This window comes from Neoarius graeffei, chromosome 8, assembly GCF_027579695.1.
Source record: "Neoarius graeffei isolate fNeoGra1 chromosome 8, fNeoGra1.pri, whole genome shotgun sequence".
Classification (NCBI taxonomy): domain Eukaryota; kingdom Metazoa; phylum Chordata; class Actinopteri; order Siluriformes; family Ariidae; genus Neoarius; species Neoarius graeffei.
Genome location: NC_083576.1, coordinates 84,391,644 through 84,415,353, shown reverse-complemented (window position 1 = coordinate 84,415,353; position 23,710 = coordinate 84,391,644). Strand labels below are relative to the sequence as shown.

The following is a 23,710-nucleotide window of genomic DNA, read 5'->3' as shown; positions in this document are numbered from 1 at the left end:
AACCAATGCAGTGGGCGGCTGTGCTCTAGTGCCCAGAGAGCAGGTGCTCAAGGGCAATTCAGCCATGATTTGGAGGGGAAAGTGCTGTTTATTCACTCCCCCCAAAATTTTTCCTGCTGTTTCAGGGAATCGAACTGGAAACCCCTTGGGCCCAAGGTTGCTTCGCCAACCTTTAGGCCATGGCTGTCCCCAGAAAAAGAAAAGGTGCTACCCCCAACTATAGTCTGCATTATTCTAGGTACCAATAAATAACCTGTACCTTTTGATAAAGGCAGGTATGATGGGTCACAAAAAAACAAAACTTCACTTGGGTATTGTTGGGCGAGACCATCCAGTGTGCTTTAGGTCATTACTCACAAGATAAACTATTACTGATGATGGAAAAACAACATCTTCCCCTTGACAAATTCCACTTGGCACTGAATAAACTCAAAGCTGGTTATTTCCATATACTGTAGATTGTATGAACGTTTCATGTCCCTTCATGATATGGTCTAGGAAGAAAATTGTGTCCTGTCTTTAAACAAAAAAATTGTTTGAAAAAGACTTGTAGCAACAGGTGAAAAAGGAAGAAAAAACTGTTTACAAAAAAGAAATGCACTGTGTTTTCTTGAAGTGATTTGTGAATGGGATCAAGAAACATTTGTGGAGAAGATGGACAGGTTTTTGCTCTTTGACAGTCTGGGTACATTCGGGCTCATTCATCATTTTTGTGAACTCTCAGCCTGAAATGTCTCCTATACCAATGCGCCATCCCCAATGCTGCGTTGATGCTTGTATGCAACATACTAGGGAATGTATGGCACATTGCAGTTTGAGACAGTCCAGATCAGTCACTTAGCTGTCACTTGTTACAAATGGAACTGGCTGGCACACCAGCTGAACAATTGCAGCGTGACCCTTTTTTAATAGACTTGCATTTCTCTTTTAACTAAATGACTGGTCCTAGACATCTTAATTTATGTTGGATTATTTCTTTAATAAACCATTAATATAATTTGACAATTTCACAGTATCTAATTTTATTAAATTGGTGTATAATTGAAATTAATAAGCAAATTAAACTTGACAATCTGTACATAAATCAGTATGTAAACTTTTTGGCCACTCAAATCCCATGGGCTAGTGCTGCTCTGAGCTGCTTTTCCAGGACCTTATTGAATCTACCAGTATTCCAAGATAGAGGCTCCTGTATCTTGGCTTTCAAACCTTTTTTTTTGTCCTCTTTTTTTTTTCTCCCCCCTTTGGTCTCAGCACCTCAGAAGCTGGCTAAAGCTGCCATTAAGGATTATTTGGCATTGAAGTAGCTCCTTTGAGGCTTGCAGAACTGCATTATTCTGATAATGTAAGATACAGGATCTGTGAGCTTCTTTAATCTGGTATGGCACATACTGACATGGCCAACTTGTTTTCATGGCAGGGATTTCCTTTGGAGAAGTGGTAACTGTTTGATGAACTGTATGATTTGTTAAGTGAAGTGTCACTTAAGTAGATATGTTCATCACAGAAGTCACCAACAGCCCTCTGTAGTCCATGCTGGTGCCCCTGAGCCTTGTAAATTTGTAGACAAGCAGATCCATTCCCAGATCCACTTTTTCTGTGTTGCTGGTTACTTGAATTACAGATTAGTAAATCTTCATTCATTTAGAATCCTAAATGTTTTTACTTAACCGCAGAGGTGGAAAAACCCGGGTGCAGAAAGTAAAAACCCTGCCACATTTTTGCTCCAGCCAATTCAATGAACCAGCTGGTCCTAATTACCACATCCCCTAAGCCAGGTTGATGAGCTAATTGGTGAAATCACCTGTGTTGAGAGCACAGGCAGAAGGAAAACCTAAGCAGGACTTTTACTTTGTCAATCCAGTTTTTCCACCTCTGCTTAACCGCAAACATTCCTTGACACTGGGGTAGTGCTGTTAGATTTTATAATCTAGTTGCATTTCATGTTCACTTTGATATATTTTTTTTTATTTGTTCAGAAGTCAACAATTCTGTGTTGCAATTCTTTTCCTGCACAACATGACCTTTTTCTTCTGCATCCCAAATTTACCTAGACACAAACATCCAGAGATGCCACGATGAGTATTCGAAACCATGCAAATCAGGAGATAATAAACATGATCTTCGCCTACCTTCCAAAGGCTCCAGTAGTCAGCCAACATCATCTGATACTCTCACTTCTGACAATTCTAACAGTGATGAGCAAAAGGAAACTCACCATTGCTCAGAACGTGGGACAAATTTTGGTCATCAGAATGCTCTCCAACAACATGAACAAGTTCACACAGGAGAGAAGCCATATCACTGCTCACAGTGCGGAAAGAGTTTTAATCATCATGGTACTCTCCTACGACACCAGCGCATTCACACAGGAGAGAAGCCGTATCAGTGCTCACGGTGTGGAAAGCTTTTCACTCAAAAGAGTCATCTCCAACAACACCAACGCATTCACACAAGGGAGAAGTCACATCACTGTTCACAGTGTGGAATGAGTTTTACTCATCAGAGTGCTCTCCTACGACACCAGCGCATTCACACAAGAGAGAAGCCACATCACTGTTCACAGTGTGGAATGAGTTTTACTCATCAGAGTGCTCTCCTACAACACCAGCGCATTCACACAGGAGAGAAGCCGTATCATTGCTCACAGTGTGGAAAGCTTTTCACTCAAAAGAGTCATCTCCTACGACACCAGCGCATTCACACAGGGGAGAAGCCACATCACTGCTCACAGTGTGGAAAGAGTTTTATTCAAAAGGGTCATCTCCGAGAACACCAGCGCATTCACACAGGGGAGAAGCCTCATCACTGCTCACAGTGTGGAAAGAGTTTTACTCGTCAGAGTTCTCTCCAACTACACCAGCACATTCACAGAGGAGCGAAGCCATATCATTGCTTACAGTGTGGAAAGGGTTTTACTCGTCAGAGTTCTCTCCAACTACACCAGCACATTCACAGAGGAGCGAAGCCATATCATTGCTTACAGTGTGGAAAGAGTTTTACTCGTCAGAGTTCTCTCCAACTACACCAGCACATTCACACAGGAGCGAAGCCATATCACTGCTCACAGTGTGGAAAGGGTTTTACTCGACAGATTCATGTCCAAAAACATCATCAGCGCATTCACACAGGATAGAAGAGTTTGCTAATATGCGGGTGCATGATGCCCTACAGTGGACTCGTATGAGTGTATTCTTGTTTACTGGAAAAATGTGTAGCTCTAGAAATAGCAGAAGTGTCAAAATGCTCAGATAGGGAAATCAGTGGTGTGGGTGTTTTTTTTTTTGTTTGTTTGTTTTTTTTCTTTAAATTCTGCTCACACAGTTATTACTTTTGTTTGTACCTGCCTGTGATTTCTGAGCATATTGGTTGGCTAGTTGGTTCTATTTACCAAAATATAGAACAAGCAAATAGCCTAATTTAAATCAACTGTGACCATGACTAAGCAGTTACTAAGGATGCTGTAAATACAGTGTCTTGCAAAAGTATTCATTCCCCTTGGTGTTTGTCCTGTTTTGTTGTGTTACAAGCTGGAATTAAAATGGATTTATGGGGGTTAGCACCATTTGATTGACACAAAATGCCTACCACTTTAAAGGTGCAAATTGTTTTTTTTTTAATTTTTTGTGACACAAACAATAAGATGAAGAAAAAAAATCAGGAATCTGGAGTATGCATGGGTATTCACCCCTAAAGTCAATACTTTGTAGAGCAACATTTTGCTGCAATTACAGCTGCAACTTTCTTGAGGTATGTCTCTATTAGCTTAGCACATCTAGCCACTGTGATTTTTGCCCATTCCTCAAGGCAAAACGGCTCCAACTCCTTCAAGTGATATGGGTTGCGTTGGTGTACAGCAGTCTTCAAATTATGCTATATGGCCCTTTTCCATTACCCTTTTTCAGCTCGCTTCAGCTCACTTCAGCCCGACACGGCTCGCGTTTCGACTACCAAAAAACAGCATGACTCAGCTCGCTTCAGCCTTGCTTAGCCCCTAAAACTCGCACGGTTTTGGAGTGGGGCTGAAGCGAGCCAAAGCGAGCCGAGTGAGGCTGGGGGCATGAGCAGACACTCCCCTGTGCACTGATTGGTGAGGAGGAGTGTCCTCACATGCTCACACACGCCCCACGAGCACGCTGGGATCTGTAAACACCGCAAACCCGGAAGAAGAAGAATTACGAGAATTTCTGAAGCCTTATGCGCCTCGCCTCATCTATACGCTCTTGCCTGTATCTGTTGGCGTTGTCGGTGACAACAAGCCACAGCACCAAGACCAGCAACACTAACGACTCCATGTCCTCCATGTTTATTGTTTACTATTCGGGTCGTGAGACTACCGCTTAAAAGATCACTGATGTCACTGTTTGCGCCGCTTAATGACATCACGTGACGTCCACCCACTTTCGCTAACTCCACCCAATGTGTCCACCCACTTCCAGCCAGCACGGTTCAGCGCGGTTGTAGTCGAAATGCAACTCCAACAGCCCCGCTCAGCCCGACTCAGCACGGCACGGCTCAGCCGCGTTTGTAGTGGAAAAGCGGCTATAGATTCTCAGTTGGATTGAGGTCTGGGCTTTGATGAGGCCATTCCAAGACATTTAAATGTTTCCCTTTAAACCATTCCTGTGTAGCTTTAGCAGTATGTTTAGAGTCATTGTCCTGCTGGAATGTGAACCTTCGTCGCTGACTCAAACAGGTTTTCCTCCAGAATTGCCCTGTATTTAGTGCCATCCATCTTTCCTTCAATCCTGACCAGCTTTCCTGTCACTGCAGATGAAAAACATCCCCACAGCATGATGCTGCCGCCACCATGCTTCACTGTCGGAGCAGTGTTCTCAGGGTGATGGGAAGAGTTGGGTTTGCGTCACACCTAGTGTTTCCCATGATGGCCAAAAAGTTCAATTTTAGTGTCATCCGACCAGAGAATCTTTTTCCATGTGTTTGGGGAGTCTATCACATGCTGTTGGGCAAACTCCAAACATGTTTTCATATTTTTGTCTTAACGCAATGGCTTTTTTTTCTGGCCACTCTTCCATAAAGCCCCACTCTGTGGAGTGTACGGTTTAAAGTGGTCCTATAGACAGATACTCCCATTTCCACTGTGGATCTTTGCAGCTCCTTCAGTGTTATCTTTGGTGTCTTTGTTGCATCTCTGATTAATGCCCTCCTTGTCTGGTCTGAGAGTTTTGGTGGGCGGCCTTCTCTTGTCAGGTTTGTCGTGGTGCCATATTCTTTCCATTTTGCTATAATGGATTTAATTGTGCTCTGTGGGATATTCAAAGTTTGGGATTTTTTTTTAAATAATTTAACCTTGATCTATACTTCTCCATAACTTTTTCTCTGACCTGTTTGGAGGCTGCTTGGTTTTCATGTTGCTTGCTTAGTAGTGTTGTAGAGTCAGGGTCCTTCCAGAACAAGTTGATTTATACAGACATTATGTGACAGATCTTGTGCCACTTTGATTGCACACAGATGGATCTTAATCTACTAATTATGTGACTTATGAAGTGAATTGGTTGGACCAGCTCTTATTTAGGGGTTTTGTACGAAAGGGGTGAATACCCATGTCCACTCCAGATTTCTGTTTTTTTTTTCATCTTTTTTTGTGACCAAATGTTTTATTTGAACAAGAACACATAGCTGAAAACACAACTCGTTAATTGGACAATAAAGACAGTACAATAATTGACAGTAACAAATAATTACTAGTAATAATAATAACAGTAACCTTGCACGTAAATAAGGTGCAAACAAATGAAACCAAAAATACACGAAGGAAAGAAAAAAGGGGAAGGGCACCACCCCCACCCAAGCAGTACACTCATTAGGTACGCTCACTCAAGTCTACTAGCATCCTGTAGACTGTATATCTCTAACGTGTACCAACACACTCTCACTCAGGGGAAACAAGGAGATTAAGAGTCTCACAAAAAGCATCAAGTAAGGGAAGAGTTCATCCTATAATTTCTTTCAGCGAATCAGCTGCTGCGTGCCAATTGTTTATGGTAGCCTCACTAGCACCATTAACTCTAGCAGTCGACAGTTCTAAATAAATTACATCCAGGAAAGTATGGGCCCAGTGTCTAATGGTGAGAGAATGGGGAGGTTTCCATCGCAACGCAATCAACTTCTTGGCAGCTGTCAGGCCGGCTAAAACAGTGCGCTTTTTAAGTTTGGTAATATTCATCTCTGACAGATCATTCAGTAGAAGGACAGGTATAGTCACTGATACTAAGTCAGATAACTTTGCTGACATTTTAGACCAGAACTGTGAGACAGGAGGGCAATTCCACATAATATGCAAAAAAGTGCCAGAGGCTTTCATAGAACATAGGCTACACAAGGGATCAGTTGTCAACTTTATACAATGGAGCTTGCAAGGGGTTAAGTATGTTCTGTGTATATAGTTAAAGTGGATCTGCTGGTGGTCTGGGTTGCAGGAAGCCTCCCTAATATTTGCCCAGACCTGTGACCATTCAAAATCAGAATCAAGATTGGGGCAATCACGCCTCCACATTCTGTCAAGTGGTAATTCATTATAGGAGGTCTCCCGGAAGAAGTGATATAATGCAGAGACCATACCTCTATTTTTAATTTGTGTGATGAGTAACTTGTATAGTGGGTGGATTGGTAAAGATTGTTGCCTCGGGGCACCATGTGCCAGTAGAGATGATCTAAGCTGCAGATAGAAAAAGAATGAGCATACAGGCAAATTATACCTGTCTCTAATAGCTTGAAAGGTGCACAGCCTAGAGTCACTATAAACATCGTCTAAAGTGCAAATATGACTATTACTCCAGGCAGAACATGAAATAGATCTTACTCCAATCAAAAGGCCTAGGTTGTTAAAGATCGGTGTAAGTGTATGCCACTTGCAGGGGATCTTGCACTGAAGTTCAGCTGCACACCATGTCTGAATAAGTTGTGAAACTATTGGGCCAAAATGCAATTGACATTGCTTATTGGATATATTAGCAAAGAGAACCTCCTGCAAGTTCCAGGGTCTCACACAATTTTCCTCTAGCCTGCGTCAGAAAACTGATGCATTAGAGTCATGGCATACAAGTAATGGCCTAAGCATGAACAGGCCTAGACATTAAGCATTTACCACTGGTGGCCTATTGGGCCCATGGAATTGAAAAGTTACTAGCCCAAATGGAAAATGTGGTGGCCCGAATGCGTGCGGTACCCGGACCACGGCTGCCACAGGCAGCCGCTGCAAGCACCGCAGGTACTTGCACAAAGAGGGGGGTCTGGGGGCCCTCCCCTGGAAAATTTTGATTTTTCAATTCATATTCGTGCATTCTGGTGCATTTTAAGGTGAAATTAATGAAAATAAAATTATTCATATTTTGCTAACATTTATTATATCTTTGTTTGTTCACATTATTTTATTGTTTGCATTTCTTGTTCTATCAATTTCTTAGTTACATTTAAAAAAAATTTCCTTTGTTCTTGTTCTCTGTTCGTTTAACACATGCAGTTGATTACTGTTTTACATGAACAATTGTTTGTATAAGTTTTAGAATAAGCTAAGTTTTGCCTCACCATGCAACTAACTTGTTTATAGAATAAGCTTTGCCTGTAACCCACCCTGTGTGATGTAGACATATTTTCCTTTTTTGTCATGGTTTCAACTTTGGCTCATATATTCTCAACATTGTAGATATTGAATTCTCACCACTGTAGATATTCTTATAGAAATAGAAGTACAATGAACTTTTTAAATACATCTTTATATAATAGTCACAAGACACACACAGGCCAGTCCCAAGTCTGGATGAAAGGTGAGGGTGGCATACTAACCCTTATCATGCTGTATTTAAATGGGCATTTTTATTGCCCATGAAGTTTTATTTCTTAATTAGTGATGCAGTGCCTAGTTAATAAAATATCATGAGAATCATTGACAAACCATACATTTCCTGAAAGGGTGGACTTTGGGGAATAATCTAGTGAGATTTTTGCAAAGCCTTACCTGCTCGGGGTGATTTATAACCCTAATTACCTGTTAATTAGCTAATTAACAGGTATGCTCAGGTGAGCCAAAAAGGGGTGAAATGTTGTATTTTTTTTAATAAGACAAGATATAAACAAATTTTCAGGATATGTCCTTGGGGGAACTAGTAGTAAATTTTTGCAAATTCAGCTCATTTGCATAAACCATTGCCATGGCAACAGCAGATACCCTAGCAACTGGGGGTATACTGGGTTTAGCATGGTCTGGTTGTACCAGAGAGGGTCAGAATAGTTTTTTTTTTTTGTTGCTGTTGTTGTAATGAACTAATGTAGACCTAGTTTGGCTGTTTTGATAGATTTCATCATCTTTGGATATTTGAATAATATAATATATGAGATCAGATCTAATTTACCACATTATTTTATCTGTTCTTCTATTTCAGTCATAGCAACCAACATTTATACTTCATTCTTTAATCACTAAAAGTTGATACACGTGTAGCCATATTTCTTGGCAGTGTATCCTGAAATTTTGATATTAATATACAAAGTCTGAACAATTTTACACCATCTGAAGCTAAAGCGCGCGTGTTGAAATGCTGTTTTACGATTTGGCGCCATATTCAGCGAGTTGTAAACCGAGCGTGACGTCGCGTGCTCTGATTGGCTGCTGAGTTCCAAATGAAGCCGTTCGTTAACACCCGATCGTTAATTTATGCACGATCGTATTTATGAATGAATGACACCACTGAACTCTCTAGTGGAAGAGGCAGAAAGTGGTATAAAGATGGCGACAATCGGACAATGAGACGTTTGTTTTTAGCACAAACTGTTTACCTGGCCTTTGGCCAGGTTGGAGAGCGTGGAGTTTGAACATATTTCTATTTGAATTTCACCGTTCTGATGGTCTCCTTGCCGCAACCGTCTTCGTCTACAAGATGCTATTTTCCCGCCAAAATAATGCTTCCAGACAGCGCCGAATGTCTCCAAAGATGCACGAAGACGACACACTCCTGCTGCGGAGCGGAGGGTGATGAAAACAAAGATGGCGGACCTCGTATCAAAAAGGTGCATTTTACAAACTATTTCTTCACAATTCTGGGTAAAATATGAGTAATAAAATAGTTAATTTGTATTGAAAACGTACTGGCCTGCCCGGGCCACTGTTTGGCTAAATTTAGTGGCCCAAACTGGCCCGAAAGACGTAAAAAACACCGCGGGGCCATCGGGCAGGTGCTAATGTCGAGGCCTGATGAATGACCAGAAATAAAACTTACAGTTAGGTGCCAATAAGCCACCACTGGCCACTCCTCTTTGTATAGTTGACAATTTGAGGGGCGGGCGCTTCCTGTTACAGATAAACCATGAAATACTAGAATGTAATTTGTTCCAATAATTGACAGCAGGGGAGAGGGGGATCGTTGAACTGATAAAATTTATTCTGGGGAAAATATTAATTTTGACTATAGAGACACGGGCTCAGAGAGTTAGGGAGACTAATCCACCTGTCCAAGTCTGCTTTAATTTTATTCAGTATGTCTGAGTAGTTGTGTGTTACAGTGCGATTCAAGGATGGGAAAATTTGTATCCTGAGATACTTAAAGTCCTGGACAACTGGAATGTCAGCTGCAAATTGCAACCTCCTAGCCGAATCATTAATAGGAAGTAATGAGGACTTGGTCCAGTTGACCTTAAAACCAAAGAGACAACTAAACTCTTCACAAATGGATAGCAAGTTAGGTATAGATTGTAGTGATTTCTCCATAAAGACCAAACGTCATCGGCATATAAAGACAAGTGTCGCGAACTGAAATAGGATGCACATTGGGAGACTGACGAATCATCTGAGCAAGTGGCTCAAGAGAAAGTGCAAAAAGTGCTGGGCTCAGGGGACAACCCTGTCAGGATGGTCTAGTGACTGGAAAAAGCACAGAGGCTAGTTGGCCAGTGAGAACCAGGGCTGAGGGATTTGAGTACAAAACCTTAATCATATGAATAAATTTTCCACCGAAACCCATTTTTTTTCTAAAACCGCCCACAAAAAGGACCACTCCAGCCTATCAAAGGCTTTCATAGCATCAAGGGATAGAACTGCAGCTGGGGCTGTTTTGTCTACTGCAGCATCAATTATATGGAGGAGTCGTCTGACATTGTCTGCAGCTAGCCTAGACTTTATAAATCCAGTTTGATCGCAGCTGACTAATGTTGGCATGTGATTCTGAATGCATCAGGCCAGCACTTTTGCATATATTTTAAGATCTGGATTTATTAAACTGAGTGGTCTATAACTACTGTAGTCTACAGCAGCGTTTCTCAACCTTTTTTCAGTCACGGCACCCTTCAGAAGTATGCAAATTCTCGAGGCACCCCCATATAAAATATACGCAGTCACGCTGACCATACGCTGATCCCGGAAGTGACATTGTGACATGGAAAAGGGGGCCGTGAGACAAATTTTGATGATGCATGAGGCAGCGATGATCTGCATTAGTGTAACTACCATTTTTTTGGAATTTTAATTCATTTTATTTATTTCAATGTTAGAATATATAATTTTTTGACCGCACCCCTAACGAAGCCAGACGGCACCCCGGTTGAGAAAGGCTGGTCTACAGGGTCCTTGTCTTTCTTTAAGAGTAAAGATATGAGGGCTATATTGACGTCTCTTGAAAAACTGCCTTTGTCTATAGATGTCATTATCATGTCTAGAAGTAGCGGGCTTAGCTTGTCCCAGAATTCCACGTATACTTCCGGTGGTATTCCATCAAACCCTGGTGATTTTGTTTCTTCGCATGTCGAGAGCCGCTGACTTAAGTTCTTCCAGCAATATGGGTGCGTCAAGTCGCATAGAATCAGTTGCTGCCAACTGTGGTAGATCTAGCTGATCAAGGAAGTTGTGACACCTATCTCTATCTAACTGTATCTCTGATTGGTATAAATTGGAATAAAATGTGCGAATGGTCTCATTCACCTGCTTTGGTTCAGTTACAATTTTGCCTGCCGCAGACCTGATAGAAGGGATGTCAGCATTCATTTGTCCTAATTTTGGAGGCTAGAAGGTGACTGGGTCTAGACCCCTGAAAATAGTAACGCTGTCTAGACCTATGTATGAGGAATTCTGACTGTTGCTTTAAAATATTATTAATTTCTTTTTTAATGATGTCACGTTGTAATTCAATCTGTTGGGAGTAGTTACTTTGTAAGGTCAAATCTATTCTGGCCAAGTCAGCTTCCAGAGTTTGTAATTTAGCTGTTCTACCCTTACGCAAATTTGAGGCGAAATGGATGCCATTGCTGCGCAGGCCCGCCGACAGGGGGGGACAAACGGGTATGTTGTCCTGGGCCCAGGAATGGGGAGGGCCCAGAACTGGGCTCTCATGAAGTTGCGATTATTTTATTTAATTTCAAAATAGGGCTGCACAATTAATTGAATTTAATCGAAAATCGCGATTTTGGCTGCCACGATTAAATTAAATGAAAATCGCGATTTATTTCCATTTAAAATGCGAGCTCTGCTGCATATCTGATCAAGCACTTTTTGACCAGTACTCCGCCAAACTATTAGGGGGTGAACCGACGCATGTAAGGTTTCATTACTCCGCCGAAATAAGCAAGCAAGCCAAGTGCGCAGAGCTTCAGTGCAGCGGTATGCCGGTATCTTCTTCAAGGGGTGATAGCGTGAGAGTAGGTAACAGATTGAGCGTATTTAGCACTGGAGGCAATGTTGTGACCTGCCTTCGCTCATGTTTAAAGCCAGAGCATGTTGATAGGCTGGTCTTTCTAGCTAAAAACTTGTAGGCCTCAGTATAATGCTATGTCATTGTTGCAACTGAGTTTTCAGTTCCTTCATCCTTTGGTAATTTCTTGGATAAATTTCATTTCTTTGTCATTTGGAAATCAGAATTTCTCTTTTAAATTTCATTCTGCACTGAAAGCTATTCATATTGTTTGTTCGAATATAGTGAAATAAAATTTAAGTGATTTCCCTAACATCAAGAATAATCGTGATTAATAATCGTGATTACAATTTTGATCAAGATAATCGTGATTATCATTTTTTCCATAATCGTGCAGCCCTATTTCAAAATGTGTTGATTTGGGGGAGAAATGTGCTATATTTGCATTCAATAAATGATTTCTAGATCTTTTGCCTTTATTGTCTTTGAAAAAGGCGTCAAGAACCCCCTACCACCCCTAATGCAAAAATGGTTTGGTCTGACTCTTTGATTAAGGGGAAAAAAACCACATCGTTCGATCATAGCGCTTCGACAATCAGCGTGCGTGCCATTTGCCAACATGCACAAGTCAGGAGCACAGAAAAGAAAAGAGAAAAAGAGAGGAAGAAACCAAGAGACTCAGGGGCTCACTGCATAAATATTTTAAAAAAGATTCGGATGATGCAGCAGGTACTAGCAAAGGCAGTGGGGCAGCCCCGTAAAGTAACCCCAACCAAGGCACGCGCGGCACGCAATTCATGTTACAAACGAGGGGAGAGCAAGTCACACTGAACACCATATCAAACGCACAGGGCATTGAATCATTTCATAACCACAACGGCTTAATAACATTGTGTTTCATATATCTGATTGAAGCTAAGAATATTCACATTAGCCCGCAATCATATCCCGCCGTTTCTCGAGCGGTGTGTTCTTCTCTGCTTTTCAAACTGGACAGTATGCATGCACAGTATACTATGTTCACCCCCAGCCCTTCCCAAAATCCCCCGTCCATCGCTGCTCCTTCAAGAGCACCCCAGTCGCGTGATTATAGTAGACTATCCACGAGTTTAGGAAGGCATTGCAGGGGCTGTCGCATGCAGGCTTGGGGCGTAACGGAATACATTTAATGGCGTTCGGCGGGGGGGCCCATTCAGAGCATTTTGTCCCGGGCCCAGCCAAAGCTGTCAGCGGCCCTGTTGCTGCGTATAAACTCTTTGATGGCACCCCACAAAATTCTGGGGTCATCAACTGAGCCTAAATTAAAGTCCAAAAAAATCCTCTAATTGGTGTAGAAACTGGGATTTATAATCGTTGTTTTTTAACAAGGTGGTATTGAAGCGCCATCTAGTAGCACGCTTGAATAAGCAGCCCAAGGTTGCACAACAAAATACCCCTTTATGGTCTGATAAAGGAATAGGCAGCAAAGCAGCATCATGAATTTTCTGAAAAAGTTGTGGCGAAGTGAAAAGAAAATCTATCCTTGAGAATGATTTATGTCTGGCTGAGAAAAAATAGTAGTCTTTCACTGTAGGGTTAAAGGAACGCCATACATCCGTTAAACTGAGAGTCTCCGCCCAGGATCGTAGACCTACAGTTGCTAGCTCCTGATCCTTAGAGGCACTCAAGCTAGATCTGTATGCCACACTGCATTCATGTCGGCCCCCACGATGAAAGAATATTCAGATAATTCTAGCATTTTCTTTGTAAGCGTGTCATAGAAAACCTTATCAAATTTATTTGGAGCATAAGCAGAGATAATAGCAACCGTCCTCCCATACAGTTCCACCTTGGCCATTACTATCCTTCCTGCAGTGTCCGCCCATATCTCCAGCACCTTAATTTTGAGATTACATTTACATATGATAGCCACTCCTTTATTTTTTGATTCAGCTGAAGAGGAAGCAACTATGTGGTAAAACCTATTAGCCATGTGACCAGAGTCTCTGCTTAACAGGTTTGTCTCCTGTAGAAGAGCCAGGTCAATTTTCCAGCGACACACAAAAGTAAGGACACTGGTCCTCTTATGTGGTGTATTTAACCCGTCACAATTCCAAACCAAAATAGACAAATCACCCATTATTGCGTGGTGGTCTGAAAGTAATCCATCATGTACCTGATGATAAAATATAGTGCCAGCAGCTGTGGCAAACTGACTCACCGATATGAACACAAAATGAACATACCTCTCCCCCAGTGAGAAGTTTAAGCTTCCATTCCTGTTTCCCAGAATATCTCATCTCATCTCATTATCTCTAGCCGCTTTATCCTTCTACAGGGTCGCAGGCAAGCTGGAGCCTATCCCAGCTGACTATGGGCGAAAGGCGGGGTACACCCTGGACAAGTCACCAGGTCATCACAGGGCTGACACATAGACACAGACAACCATTCACACTCACACCTACGGTCAATTTAGAGTCACCAGTTAACCTAACCTGCATGTCTTTGGACTGTGGGGGAAACCGGAGCACCTGGAGGAAACCCACGCGGACATGGGGAGAACATGCAAACTCCACACAGAAAGGCCCTCGCCGGCCCCGGGGCTCGAACCCAGGACCTTCTTGCTGTGAGGCGACAGCGCTAACCACTACACCACCGTGCCACCCGTTTCCCAGAATATAATAGGAGCAAAGATGACAGTTTCCCCCACAATATCCCCTGGTGGTGCCCAATAAACAACAAAACACATAAAACTCAATAAACAGTAAAGCAAAAAATAACTAAACCAAAAAATAATGAAACACTCATATGTTGATCCGTGATCTAGAATGGATATGGGGCCACAAAGGATCAAACCTAACCTCAAACCTGGCAATTAATAAACTGCACCGTTGAATCAGGCTGGTAGAATGAGCTGCATCTAGCAGAAGTAACTCTGAGTTTAGGGCTTAGGAAGAAAAACAGGAATCAGCTATCCTCTCTGGATGCCCTGGCACGCACACACATCTTAAATAGGTGCATGGGTGCAAGTTTTCTGGCATGTGCCAGAAGCTCTGGTTTTTTCGGTTCTGAAAAAGTCATTTTTCCAAATCGTGTAAATCCGTTAAGTTTTTTTTTTTTTTTTTTGGGGGGGGGGGGGGGGGGGGTATAGGGGTGGCCCTCTCACTGTCTCACTCTCATAGGGCTAATGATTTTCTGCAATCGTGGAAAACGGACGGAAATTACGGAATTTTTATAGTGAAACATTGCTCGCTTGTCAAAGTGTAACTGCCGCAGAAGGCTTCTGTGTAACTGCCGCTAACGCCCAAGCAGACATGCCTTTCTGGTCAAGGCAGCTTTGTCGGGGATTGTGATTGGCTTGTGGCACACCTAGCCAGCCAATGAGCTGCTTGTTTACGGATTCGCTCCCCGCGTCGCAACCAGAATGGCGACCGCGAAAAAGAAACGAATGCTCTGGTGGCCAAGGACGCCATATGGTTGCCAGTGGAGAGTGTGGACGTTGAGCGCTCCTTTTCCATGTATAAACATCTTCTAAATGACAGGAGATTCAGTCTCACGGAGACCAACACTAAACAACTTACGATGCTCTATCATAATGGCGATATCGAGCAGCGTTTCTAGGAACTCTGAGAGCGCCCAATGATTGATCTGCAAGAAATATTCAGGACTGTCATTACAATCAAAGTTAAACTATTCTAGTCTGTTTGAGAGTGTGTTCTAGTCTGTTTGAGAGTGTGTTCTGTGTTTTGTTAGGAAACATTGTTTCATGAGTTTGTGGTGTACTAAAAAGATGGATAGAGTAATATTTTTAAACAGTCAGTTATGAGTATTGTCATTACAGGCTCAGTAAGTATTACTGAATATTAATTTATCCCTATTAATTTATCAGTACTCAATATTATATTGAGATTATATATGCTATTATATTGCATATATTATATACGAGATGGGTTTTTAGTTAACGGTGATCCTAGTTTCTTGATTTATCTGTTATCAGTATGTCAAGTAAAATATTTTGAGTTGTCTCAGTCTGTGATCCCACTTTAATTTTTTTTTATTAATGCAATTTATCAGCTTACTGTCAGTGTAATTGTTTTATTATATATATTTTTTCATGAATGACTTCATCATGCAAAGGACCATTTGTGTCTAGAGATGCAAGACTTTGAAACCCAAGTAAAATTATGCCAGCCAGAATTACTGTTTGGCTCCAATTTAGAACAATTTTGAACTGAAATTGTGAAACAGAATTGAAATGGAATTCTTCATTGTCCGAAACGGAAAAAGCCAGATTTTGAAACGGAAAATCATTGGCTCTGCTCTCAGCGTATTACCGGGTTACCGCGGTACAGTCTCTGCACGAGACAAATCTTTTCATCTCGTCTTCGCCACAAACCTCATTCAATTTATACGCCACTCACCGACGAGCGGTCCTGACTAGCCCGTTGTTTCACGGTGTTATACATGTGTGATATCATGTTTCACGCACGTAGCACGTTGTTCGACCAAATCAACACAGCTATTCCAGTGTATATATTGTAAAAAAAGGTATCACAGCAAAAGCATTTTAAAAATGGTTGTTTCAACATTTAAATTAGTAGTTGCTAGATGTTTTGAAATATCAAGCCTTGTACTTGAAATATTATTTCAGATGAATTGATGAAATGTATTAAACATTTGATGTGAATATGCAAATCATATAACTATTAATATTATAAATGTTTGCATGAGATTGCATGAGAGACAACCATTTTAACTTGTAATTAAAAATTTTTTTTTGAGCCCTAAGGGGGGCTCACCTCCCTTTGTAACCCCCCCTGCATGGCTGCGCCATGCACGTCTGACCTTTTCAGACTTTTCAGGTTTTTGAAAATTTTATACTTGCACCCATGTCAGTGAGCAGAGAACAGTGAGGCCAGGAGGAGAGCTATGGACATCAAATAAAATATGGATCATCATTGAGCAATACAGATAGTCTGTGTCCATTATGTACAGAGAGATAGAACTGAGAAAGTGCGACGGTTTAATGAGCATAACATTGCCACATCATTTCTGGCCATAATGGTTAACTAGTTAACTGTCGGCTAACCAGGTACCTGAGCAAACAAACAAACTCAACGTCACAGTCAAAAGCTCAAGATTATAGTGGTGGTATGCTCAGTTCTGTCCTTTGAGAAAGGTAAGGGAGCCTACAAAGCGTAGCAAATAAAAATAATTGTGGACCAAAAAGATTGTAAAATAACTGCTAATGCAGGCCGGACTAAAGTAAGTCACATCTCTCTAATCATAATCATGAAAACAAAAACAAAGGGAAAAAAAACTGTCAAACACATTATATTAACAAACCAGTGCTGTGACAGAGACTCCGGGTGATGTTCAGCAGTGTAATCTGGGCACCGTGTAGAATAATTCAGTTTCAAAGAGCCGTGGTTAGCCGACAGCTTCGCCTGATCGTACGGGCACCGAGTCATCATTCCCGGCCGCAGGTGGAGCTTGCAATGCCGGGAGGGATCTGATGAAATCCTCGGCCTTATCCGGACACTGGAAAACCTCCGTTTTGCTGGCAGCTTTAACTTTAAGCGTGGCGGGCAGAGCAGGAAGAACTCCACTCCTTTTGCTCGGGCCATATTCATAGCTTGGGAGAAAGCTTGCCGCCGCTTGATGGTGTAGCCGCTGTAGTCGGGTGAAAAGTGAACTGTCCATCCGTTCACTATGAGCGGGGATTTCTTTGCAGTGTGAAGAATAAGCTGGCATGTTGTGTACCGGACCGTATTAAAGACTAGGGTGCGAGGACCGGATTTGTTTCTGTTGTTGTCACTGTACACACGGTGGGCTTGCATGATCTCGCCATCCAGATTACCCAGTTTGGGGAACCACTTCGGTAGTGAATTCGTGAGGAACTGCACCTCTTTGGACTCCTTGAACCCTTCTGGTAGCCCGATGGCGCGAATGTTGCATTGCCTGCTCCGATCCTCCATGTCAGCTAGCTTAAGTTGCATCATCTCCATCGTGGCCTCCTGGCTAGCTATTCAGAGTTACTCCCAATGGTGCCAATACTTTCAGTTAGAGATAATAAGTCTGCCTGAATGGCTGTTAATTTTCCCTCCGTGTCTTCTCCCATCTGTTGGAGTTTGTCGAAATGTGCCTCCTGGAAGCCACATTGTTTCTCAAGCACAGCCTCTGCTTTGGCCTCCATGTCAGACATCCCACTTGTCTTTACAGCAAGGCCTGGCTCACATTTCTTGCTTGAATCAGACATGACATATTTACAATCAATAGTGCAGACATTTAAGGAAAATAATAGTTGTCACAACGGTAAATATAAGTAAAAATGGCAACGCTGGGTTGAGCGGATTCGACCTAAGCTGGCATCTTGTCCAGCTGATCACGTGACTCCCCTGTTTTTTAATCTTAATTATTGTTTGTGTCACAAAAAAAACAACAATTTGCACATTTAATGGGGTAGGCATGTTGTGTAAATCAAATGGTGATAACCCCCCTCCCAAAATCCATTTTAATTCCAGGTTTTAATGCGACAAAACGGGACAAACACCAAGGGGGATGAATACTTTTGCAAGACACTGTACATTACGCAGCAATACAGTTTCATGTTTAATGAAAATGGTTTTACTCTTTGTGGAATGAAATGATGGCCTGAAAATATTTTGACTGACCGTGATTGGAGACCACTTAAAGTCTTGGTGAATTTGAACTGTAAAAAATCAACAGTAGAACATATGGCCATGTTTAATAGTGAAAGTAAGAGCATTTCCTCATGGTTGTGTGGCCAGAACAAAACCCCTGTTAATGAAGGAAATTGGAAGAAAAGGCTTCAGTTTGCAAGGGAGTATAAAGATGGAGCACTTGAAAAAGGTCATGTGGGTTTGATGAGTCCAGATGGGTGCATCAGGCTAAGAAGGGAAGTAAAAGAGGCGATGCACCCAACATGCATAGTGGCCAATGTACAGTGTTATGATCTGGAGTTGCTTCATTTGATCACGTCTAAGCTCAGCAACATTATGTGCCAATAAATTGAAATTAGCTGACTACCTGAATGTACTGATAACGTGTGCCATAATCAAAGCCAAAGGTGGTCCAATGAAATAAGACGTTCATTGGCTTTTTTTTTTTTGGCCAGGTAGTGTGTTTGTAAGTGGAGGAATCCTCACAGTCAATGTTTGTCCAGATCAGGCACTGGCATCCCATCTGGTATGAGGACTAATATGTATAGTCTGACCATAGCTCTCATGAAGTCAGGAACCCTGTGATTCCCCCCCAAGAAGAAGCCTTTATTTTTTATTTTGTCATGTGTACATGGAAGCACAGCAAAATTCCTCCTCTGCCTCCTCTTTAACCCATCTGAAGCAGTGAACACATGCACACAAGTGAGTAATGAGCATGCACATACCCAGAGCAGTGGACGGCTATGCTACAGTGCCCAGGGAGCAGTTGCTCAAGGGAAGATCAGCCATGATTTGGAGGGGAAATTGCTGTTTATTCACTCCCCCCATATTTTTCCTGCCTGTTTAGGGAATGAAACTGGCAACCCTTTGGGCCCAAGGCTGCTTCTCTAACCTTTAGGCCATGGCTGTCCCCAGAAAAAGAAAAGGCGCTACCCCACCTATAGTCTGCATTATTCTAGGTACTAATAAATAACCTGCACCTTTTGATTAAAGGGATACGCCACCCCCAAGTGAAATTGAGTCAGTCCCTGCAGTCCCTAGAGTTGGATGAGTGAGCCAAAGCATTTTGTAGCCGACCCAGCCATTGTCCTGATCTGGAAACGTCCCGGTTAGCTTTAGCTTAGCGTAGTCGCTGTAATCCGGCGTGTCCAGATAGCATTGTCGTTGCAAAAGTGAATCAAATAACTCAAGATTTTTTATAATTATTTCTCATGACCTGTACATTCACATCGAGTACACATATCAATGCAAATTAACACGAAGGGATTTACTAGACCAATTTATATCTGGAACTATTTTCGGCCACAGCACAGGCAAAGCACTGCTGCAGGCGCAAAGACACCACGCAGCACCTGAAAATCCTGGTTTCCCTGGTAACACTGGTGTATTGACGGAAGTTGTGGTGCTGCGTGGTGTCTTTGTCTTTGTCACTGGAAAGACACACAAACATTAATTAACAACAGGTGTAGTGATTCTGCCACTTACCTTCCCTGACTCCGCCCTCCTGTCACAGACCGATGCTTGACCATGCCCCCGCTGCCACAATATTATTTTCTATGGTATTTTTCCATGGTTATTATACAAGATTTAGTCAGTAACAAGTTGACTGTGATTTCAGTAAGGGTGTTTGTTCACTCAATGCGTAAGTGTTTGTACTTTCCTCACAATGTACACGTATCTGTTCCTTAGGTCATGATGATTTTGTCCATTCTCCTGGTTTGCGTTATCTAAGCCTCGGGTAATATCAATCTCGTCTAGAGTGTGTCCTTTGCATGTACACATCAACATAAGATCAGTACATACAGCGTCTTGCAAAAGTATTCATTGCCCTTGGTGTTTGTCCTGTTTTGTCACATTACAAGCTGGAATTAAAATGGATTTTTAGGGAGTTAGCAACATTTGAGTTACACAACATGCCTACCACATTAAATGTGCAAATTCTCTCTTTTTTTTATTGTAACACAAACAATAATTAAGATGAAAAAAAAAACAGAAATCTGGACTGGGCATAGGTATTCACACCTTTCGTATGAAACCCCTAAATAAGAGCTGGTCCAATCAATTAACTTCATAAATCACATAATTAGTTGAGTAAGATCCACCTGTGTGCAAAGTGTCACATGACCTCTGTATAAATCAACTTGTTCTGGAAGGACCCCAACTCTGTAACACTACTAAGCAAGCAACATGAAAACCAAGGAGTACTCCAAACAGGTCAGAGACAAAGTTGTGGAGAAGTATAGATCAAGGTTAAGTTATTAAAAAAAATCCCAAACTTTGAATATCCCACAGATCACAATTAAATCCATGATAGCAAAATGGAAAGAATATGGCACCACTACAGATCTGATAAGAGAAGGTCACCCAACAAAACTCACAAACCGGGCAAAGAGGGCATTAATCAGAGATGCAACAAAGACACCAAAGATAACACTGAAGGAGCTGCAAAGATCCACAGCGGAGATAGGGGTATCTGTCCAGAGGACCACTTTAAGCTGTACACTCCACAGAGCGGGACTTTATGGAAGAGTGGCCAGAACAGTCATTACTTTAAGAAAACGCATTTGGAGTTTACCTGACAGCATTTGACAGACTCCCCAAACACATGGAAGAAGATTCTTTGGTCAGATAAGACTAAAATTGAACTTTTTGGCCATCATGGGAAACACCATATTTGGCACAAATCCAACACTTCCCATCACCTGAGAACACTGCTCCTCCAGTGAAGCATGGTGGTGGCAGCATCATGCTGTGGGGATCTTTTTCATCTGCAGGGACAGTAATGCTGGTCAGGATTGAAGGAAAGATGTATGGCACTAAATACAGGGCAATTCTGGAGGAAAACCTGTTTGAGTCGACTAGAGGTTTGAGACTGGGCCGAAGATTCAAATTCCAGCATGACTGACCCTAAGCATACTGCTGAAGCTACACTGGTTTAAAGGGATACATTCAAATGTCTTGGAATGGCCTAATCAAAGCCCAAACCTCAATCCAATTGAGACTATGTGGCATAACATGAAGATTGCTGTACACCAATGCAACCCATCTAACTTGAAGGAGATGGAGCAGTTTTGCCTTGAGGAATGGGCAAAAATACCAGTGGCTAGATGTGCTAAGCTATTAGAGACATACCCCAAGAGACTTGCAGCTGTAATTGCAGCAAAAGCTGGCTCTACAAAGTATTTACTTTGGGGGGGTGAATACCTTTTGCACATGCCAAGTTTCTGTTTTTTCATCTTAATTATTATTTGTGTCGCAATTAAAAAAAAAAACACTTTGTACCTTTTAAAGTGGTAGGCATGTTGTGTAAATTAAATTGTGCTAACCCTCCAAAAATGCATTTTAATTCCAGCTTGTAATGCAGTAAAACAGGACAAACACCAACAGGGATGAATATTTTTGCAAGTCACCGTAAACTGGCTGTGTACAACTTTTGTTTAGCCCAAGACAGTTGCCCAGCTTGTCTTTGTGTGCACAATAAACTGTCTCTTTTGTTCTACTCTGGTTCTTGACAGAGCCGGTTCAGACCTCCATGGGGCCCTAGGCAAAATTCTGCTAAGGGGCCCTCTTAACTGAACCCCAAAATGTTCAACAGTCGCACCTGACACCCAGTGCTTCCACTCATCCCCCCTTTAAACATATTGCACTAGTGTCGCCACCTGTTGGTCTAACTCCAAATAAATACAGACCAAATCAGACCAAATCAAATCGAACTAAATGTGTAACAAATTACTCACCATTAAAAATGTCCCTTTCTGCACTTTCTGGATGCAAAATCATCAATAATGTTGTCATATGATATTTGCTTCCCCACATCATGGTTGATGCTCATGATGGCCAAACCACTCAGACGTTCCTGGGACATGGAAGATCTCAGATAGTTTTTGATCATTTTTAACTTGCTGAAGCTCCTCTCAGCTGAGGCAACTGTCACAGGCAGAGTGACAGCAATTCTCAGGGCTATCCAAAGGTTAGGATAGAGTTCCTCCAGATTTTTCTCACAAAGGAAAGAAAGCAGCTCAAAGGCTGGTAGGATGGTAGGTCAGGTAAATTCTTGATTTCGTTTGCCAGATCAACTCCACTGATGTCACAGTCTTGGTTGAAGGTCAGAGTTTTCTCAAGTTCCATACACTGAGCCTTTAAGGAGTCACTGGCCATCTGACATGCAGTGCTGAAGTTCAGCACTACTCCATATTTAGTCTTCACCTCAGAGCATTTTTAAGGATTTTCCACTAGGAGACCAACTGGTCTGGGCAATACAATCACAGGCCCCAGAGTCCATGTGGCTGCACCGCTGCGGCATATTCTGTGATGCAAAATGGTTCACCAATCACCATACAGACAAACACTACACAGCTATCAAGAGCAATTACCAAGCACAAATGTTATATCAGACACTCAAAGTTACACAGTAATGACATCGGATTCTGACATCAGCCATCTCAGTAACCAAATTTTAGTTTTGTTTTTCTTAACCAACATGATCTTGTGTGTATATCTTATAACATAGATCTTTCCTTGTTTTTTCTCTCTCTCCGTGCTTCCACGGAAGGTGGTCGCATTTTTCTGCTCTCCCTCTCCCTCCTTTTTTTTCCCTGCTTGTGCTTTTGTGTTTTGTCTCGTCTGCTTTTGAAGAGACTCTTCCTGCATTACTTTCTAAACTAAAAAAGCATGGAATTGATAAATTGGTCTCCTAACGAAATTGACACAGTTTTGGGTCCGGGGGAACCCGTTTGTCTTGCCGGAACGTTTGCGGCTGGTTACACGATGGATGCATGGGAGCGGTGGCGGGTCGTGTGCCTGGCAATTCTTTCTGTGGAGGACATTGAAGATATCTACCTATTCGGAACCAAAAACAATTCATATCTTATCGACATTCGGCGCCCTGAGACAGCACCGGCCTTGTTTTAGGCCGTTGCTAAGAAAACATTTCCCCTTGAAGGTCAATGCAGGGAGACGCTCTCATTCCTTGCATTCCTCTCTAACTCTCCGCGGTCGCCATTTTTACCCCCAGTGTGACAAGCGGGTGCGTGACCAGCACCTTCATGGCTGCAGGAGCGGACGGCTGCTTGCTTGCGCTGGATTACCTCCTCCCCTCCCCCCTTACTCCCCCCTCAAGTCCCTTGTTTAAAGTGTACCTGTGTTGTAGTTGTGCTTATGCAAGTTTTTTTTTAAATGTTCCCACACTGTACTCCTGACAGGAGCATAGTGTGGGGGTGTTCTTTTTTTTCCTTATCTCTCCTCATGTTGTGTTTTTTTTATTTTTATTCCTGTCTTCCTGTCCTGTCTACCCTATGTCAATTGTATGTTTGTTTATGTACGGACAGGTTGACGGCTAATTTCGCTGGTACATGTGACTAGTGACAATAAAGGGCATCATCATCATAAATGTATACTTACATGGTACTTGGT

At 42.2% G+C, this 23,710-nt stretch overlaps 1 protein-coding gene across 1 annotated transcript in view; it reads left to right on the top strand.

Annotated features, from left to right (window-relative positions):
- LOC132890962 (zinc finger protein 260-like) overlaps positions 1–23,710 on the top strand; it is a 77,200-nt gene that overhangs the window by 9,282 nt on the left and 44,208 nt on the right. Inside the window, exon 4 of the mRNA XM_060928374.1 lies at positions 2,055–2,837. Coding sequence (XP_060784357.1) covers positions 2,055–2,837 — 783 coding nt within the window. The remainder of the gene's footprint in view (positions 1–2,054; positions 2,838–23,710) is intronic.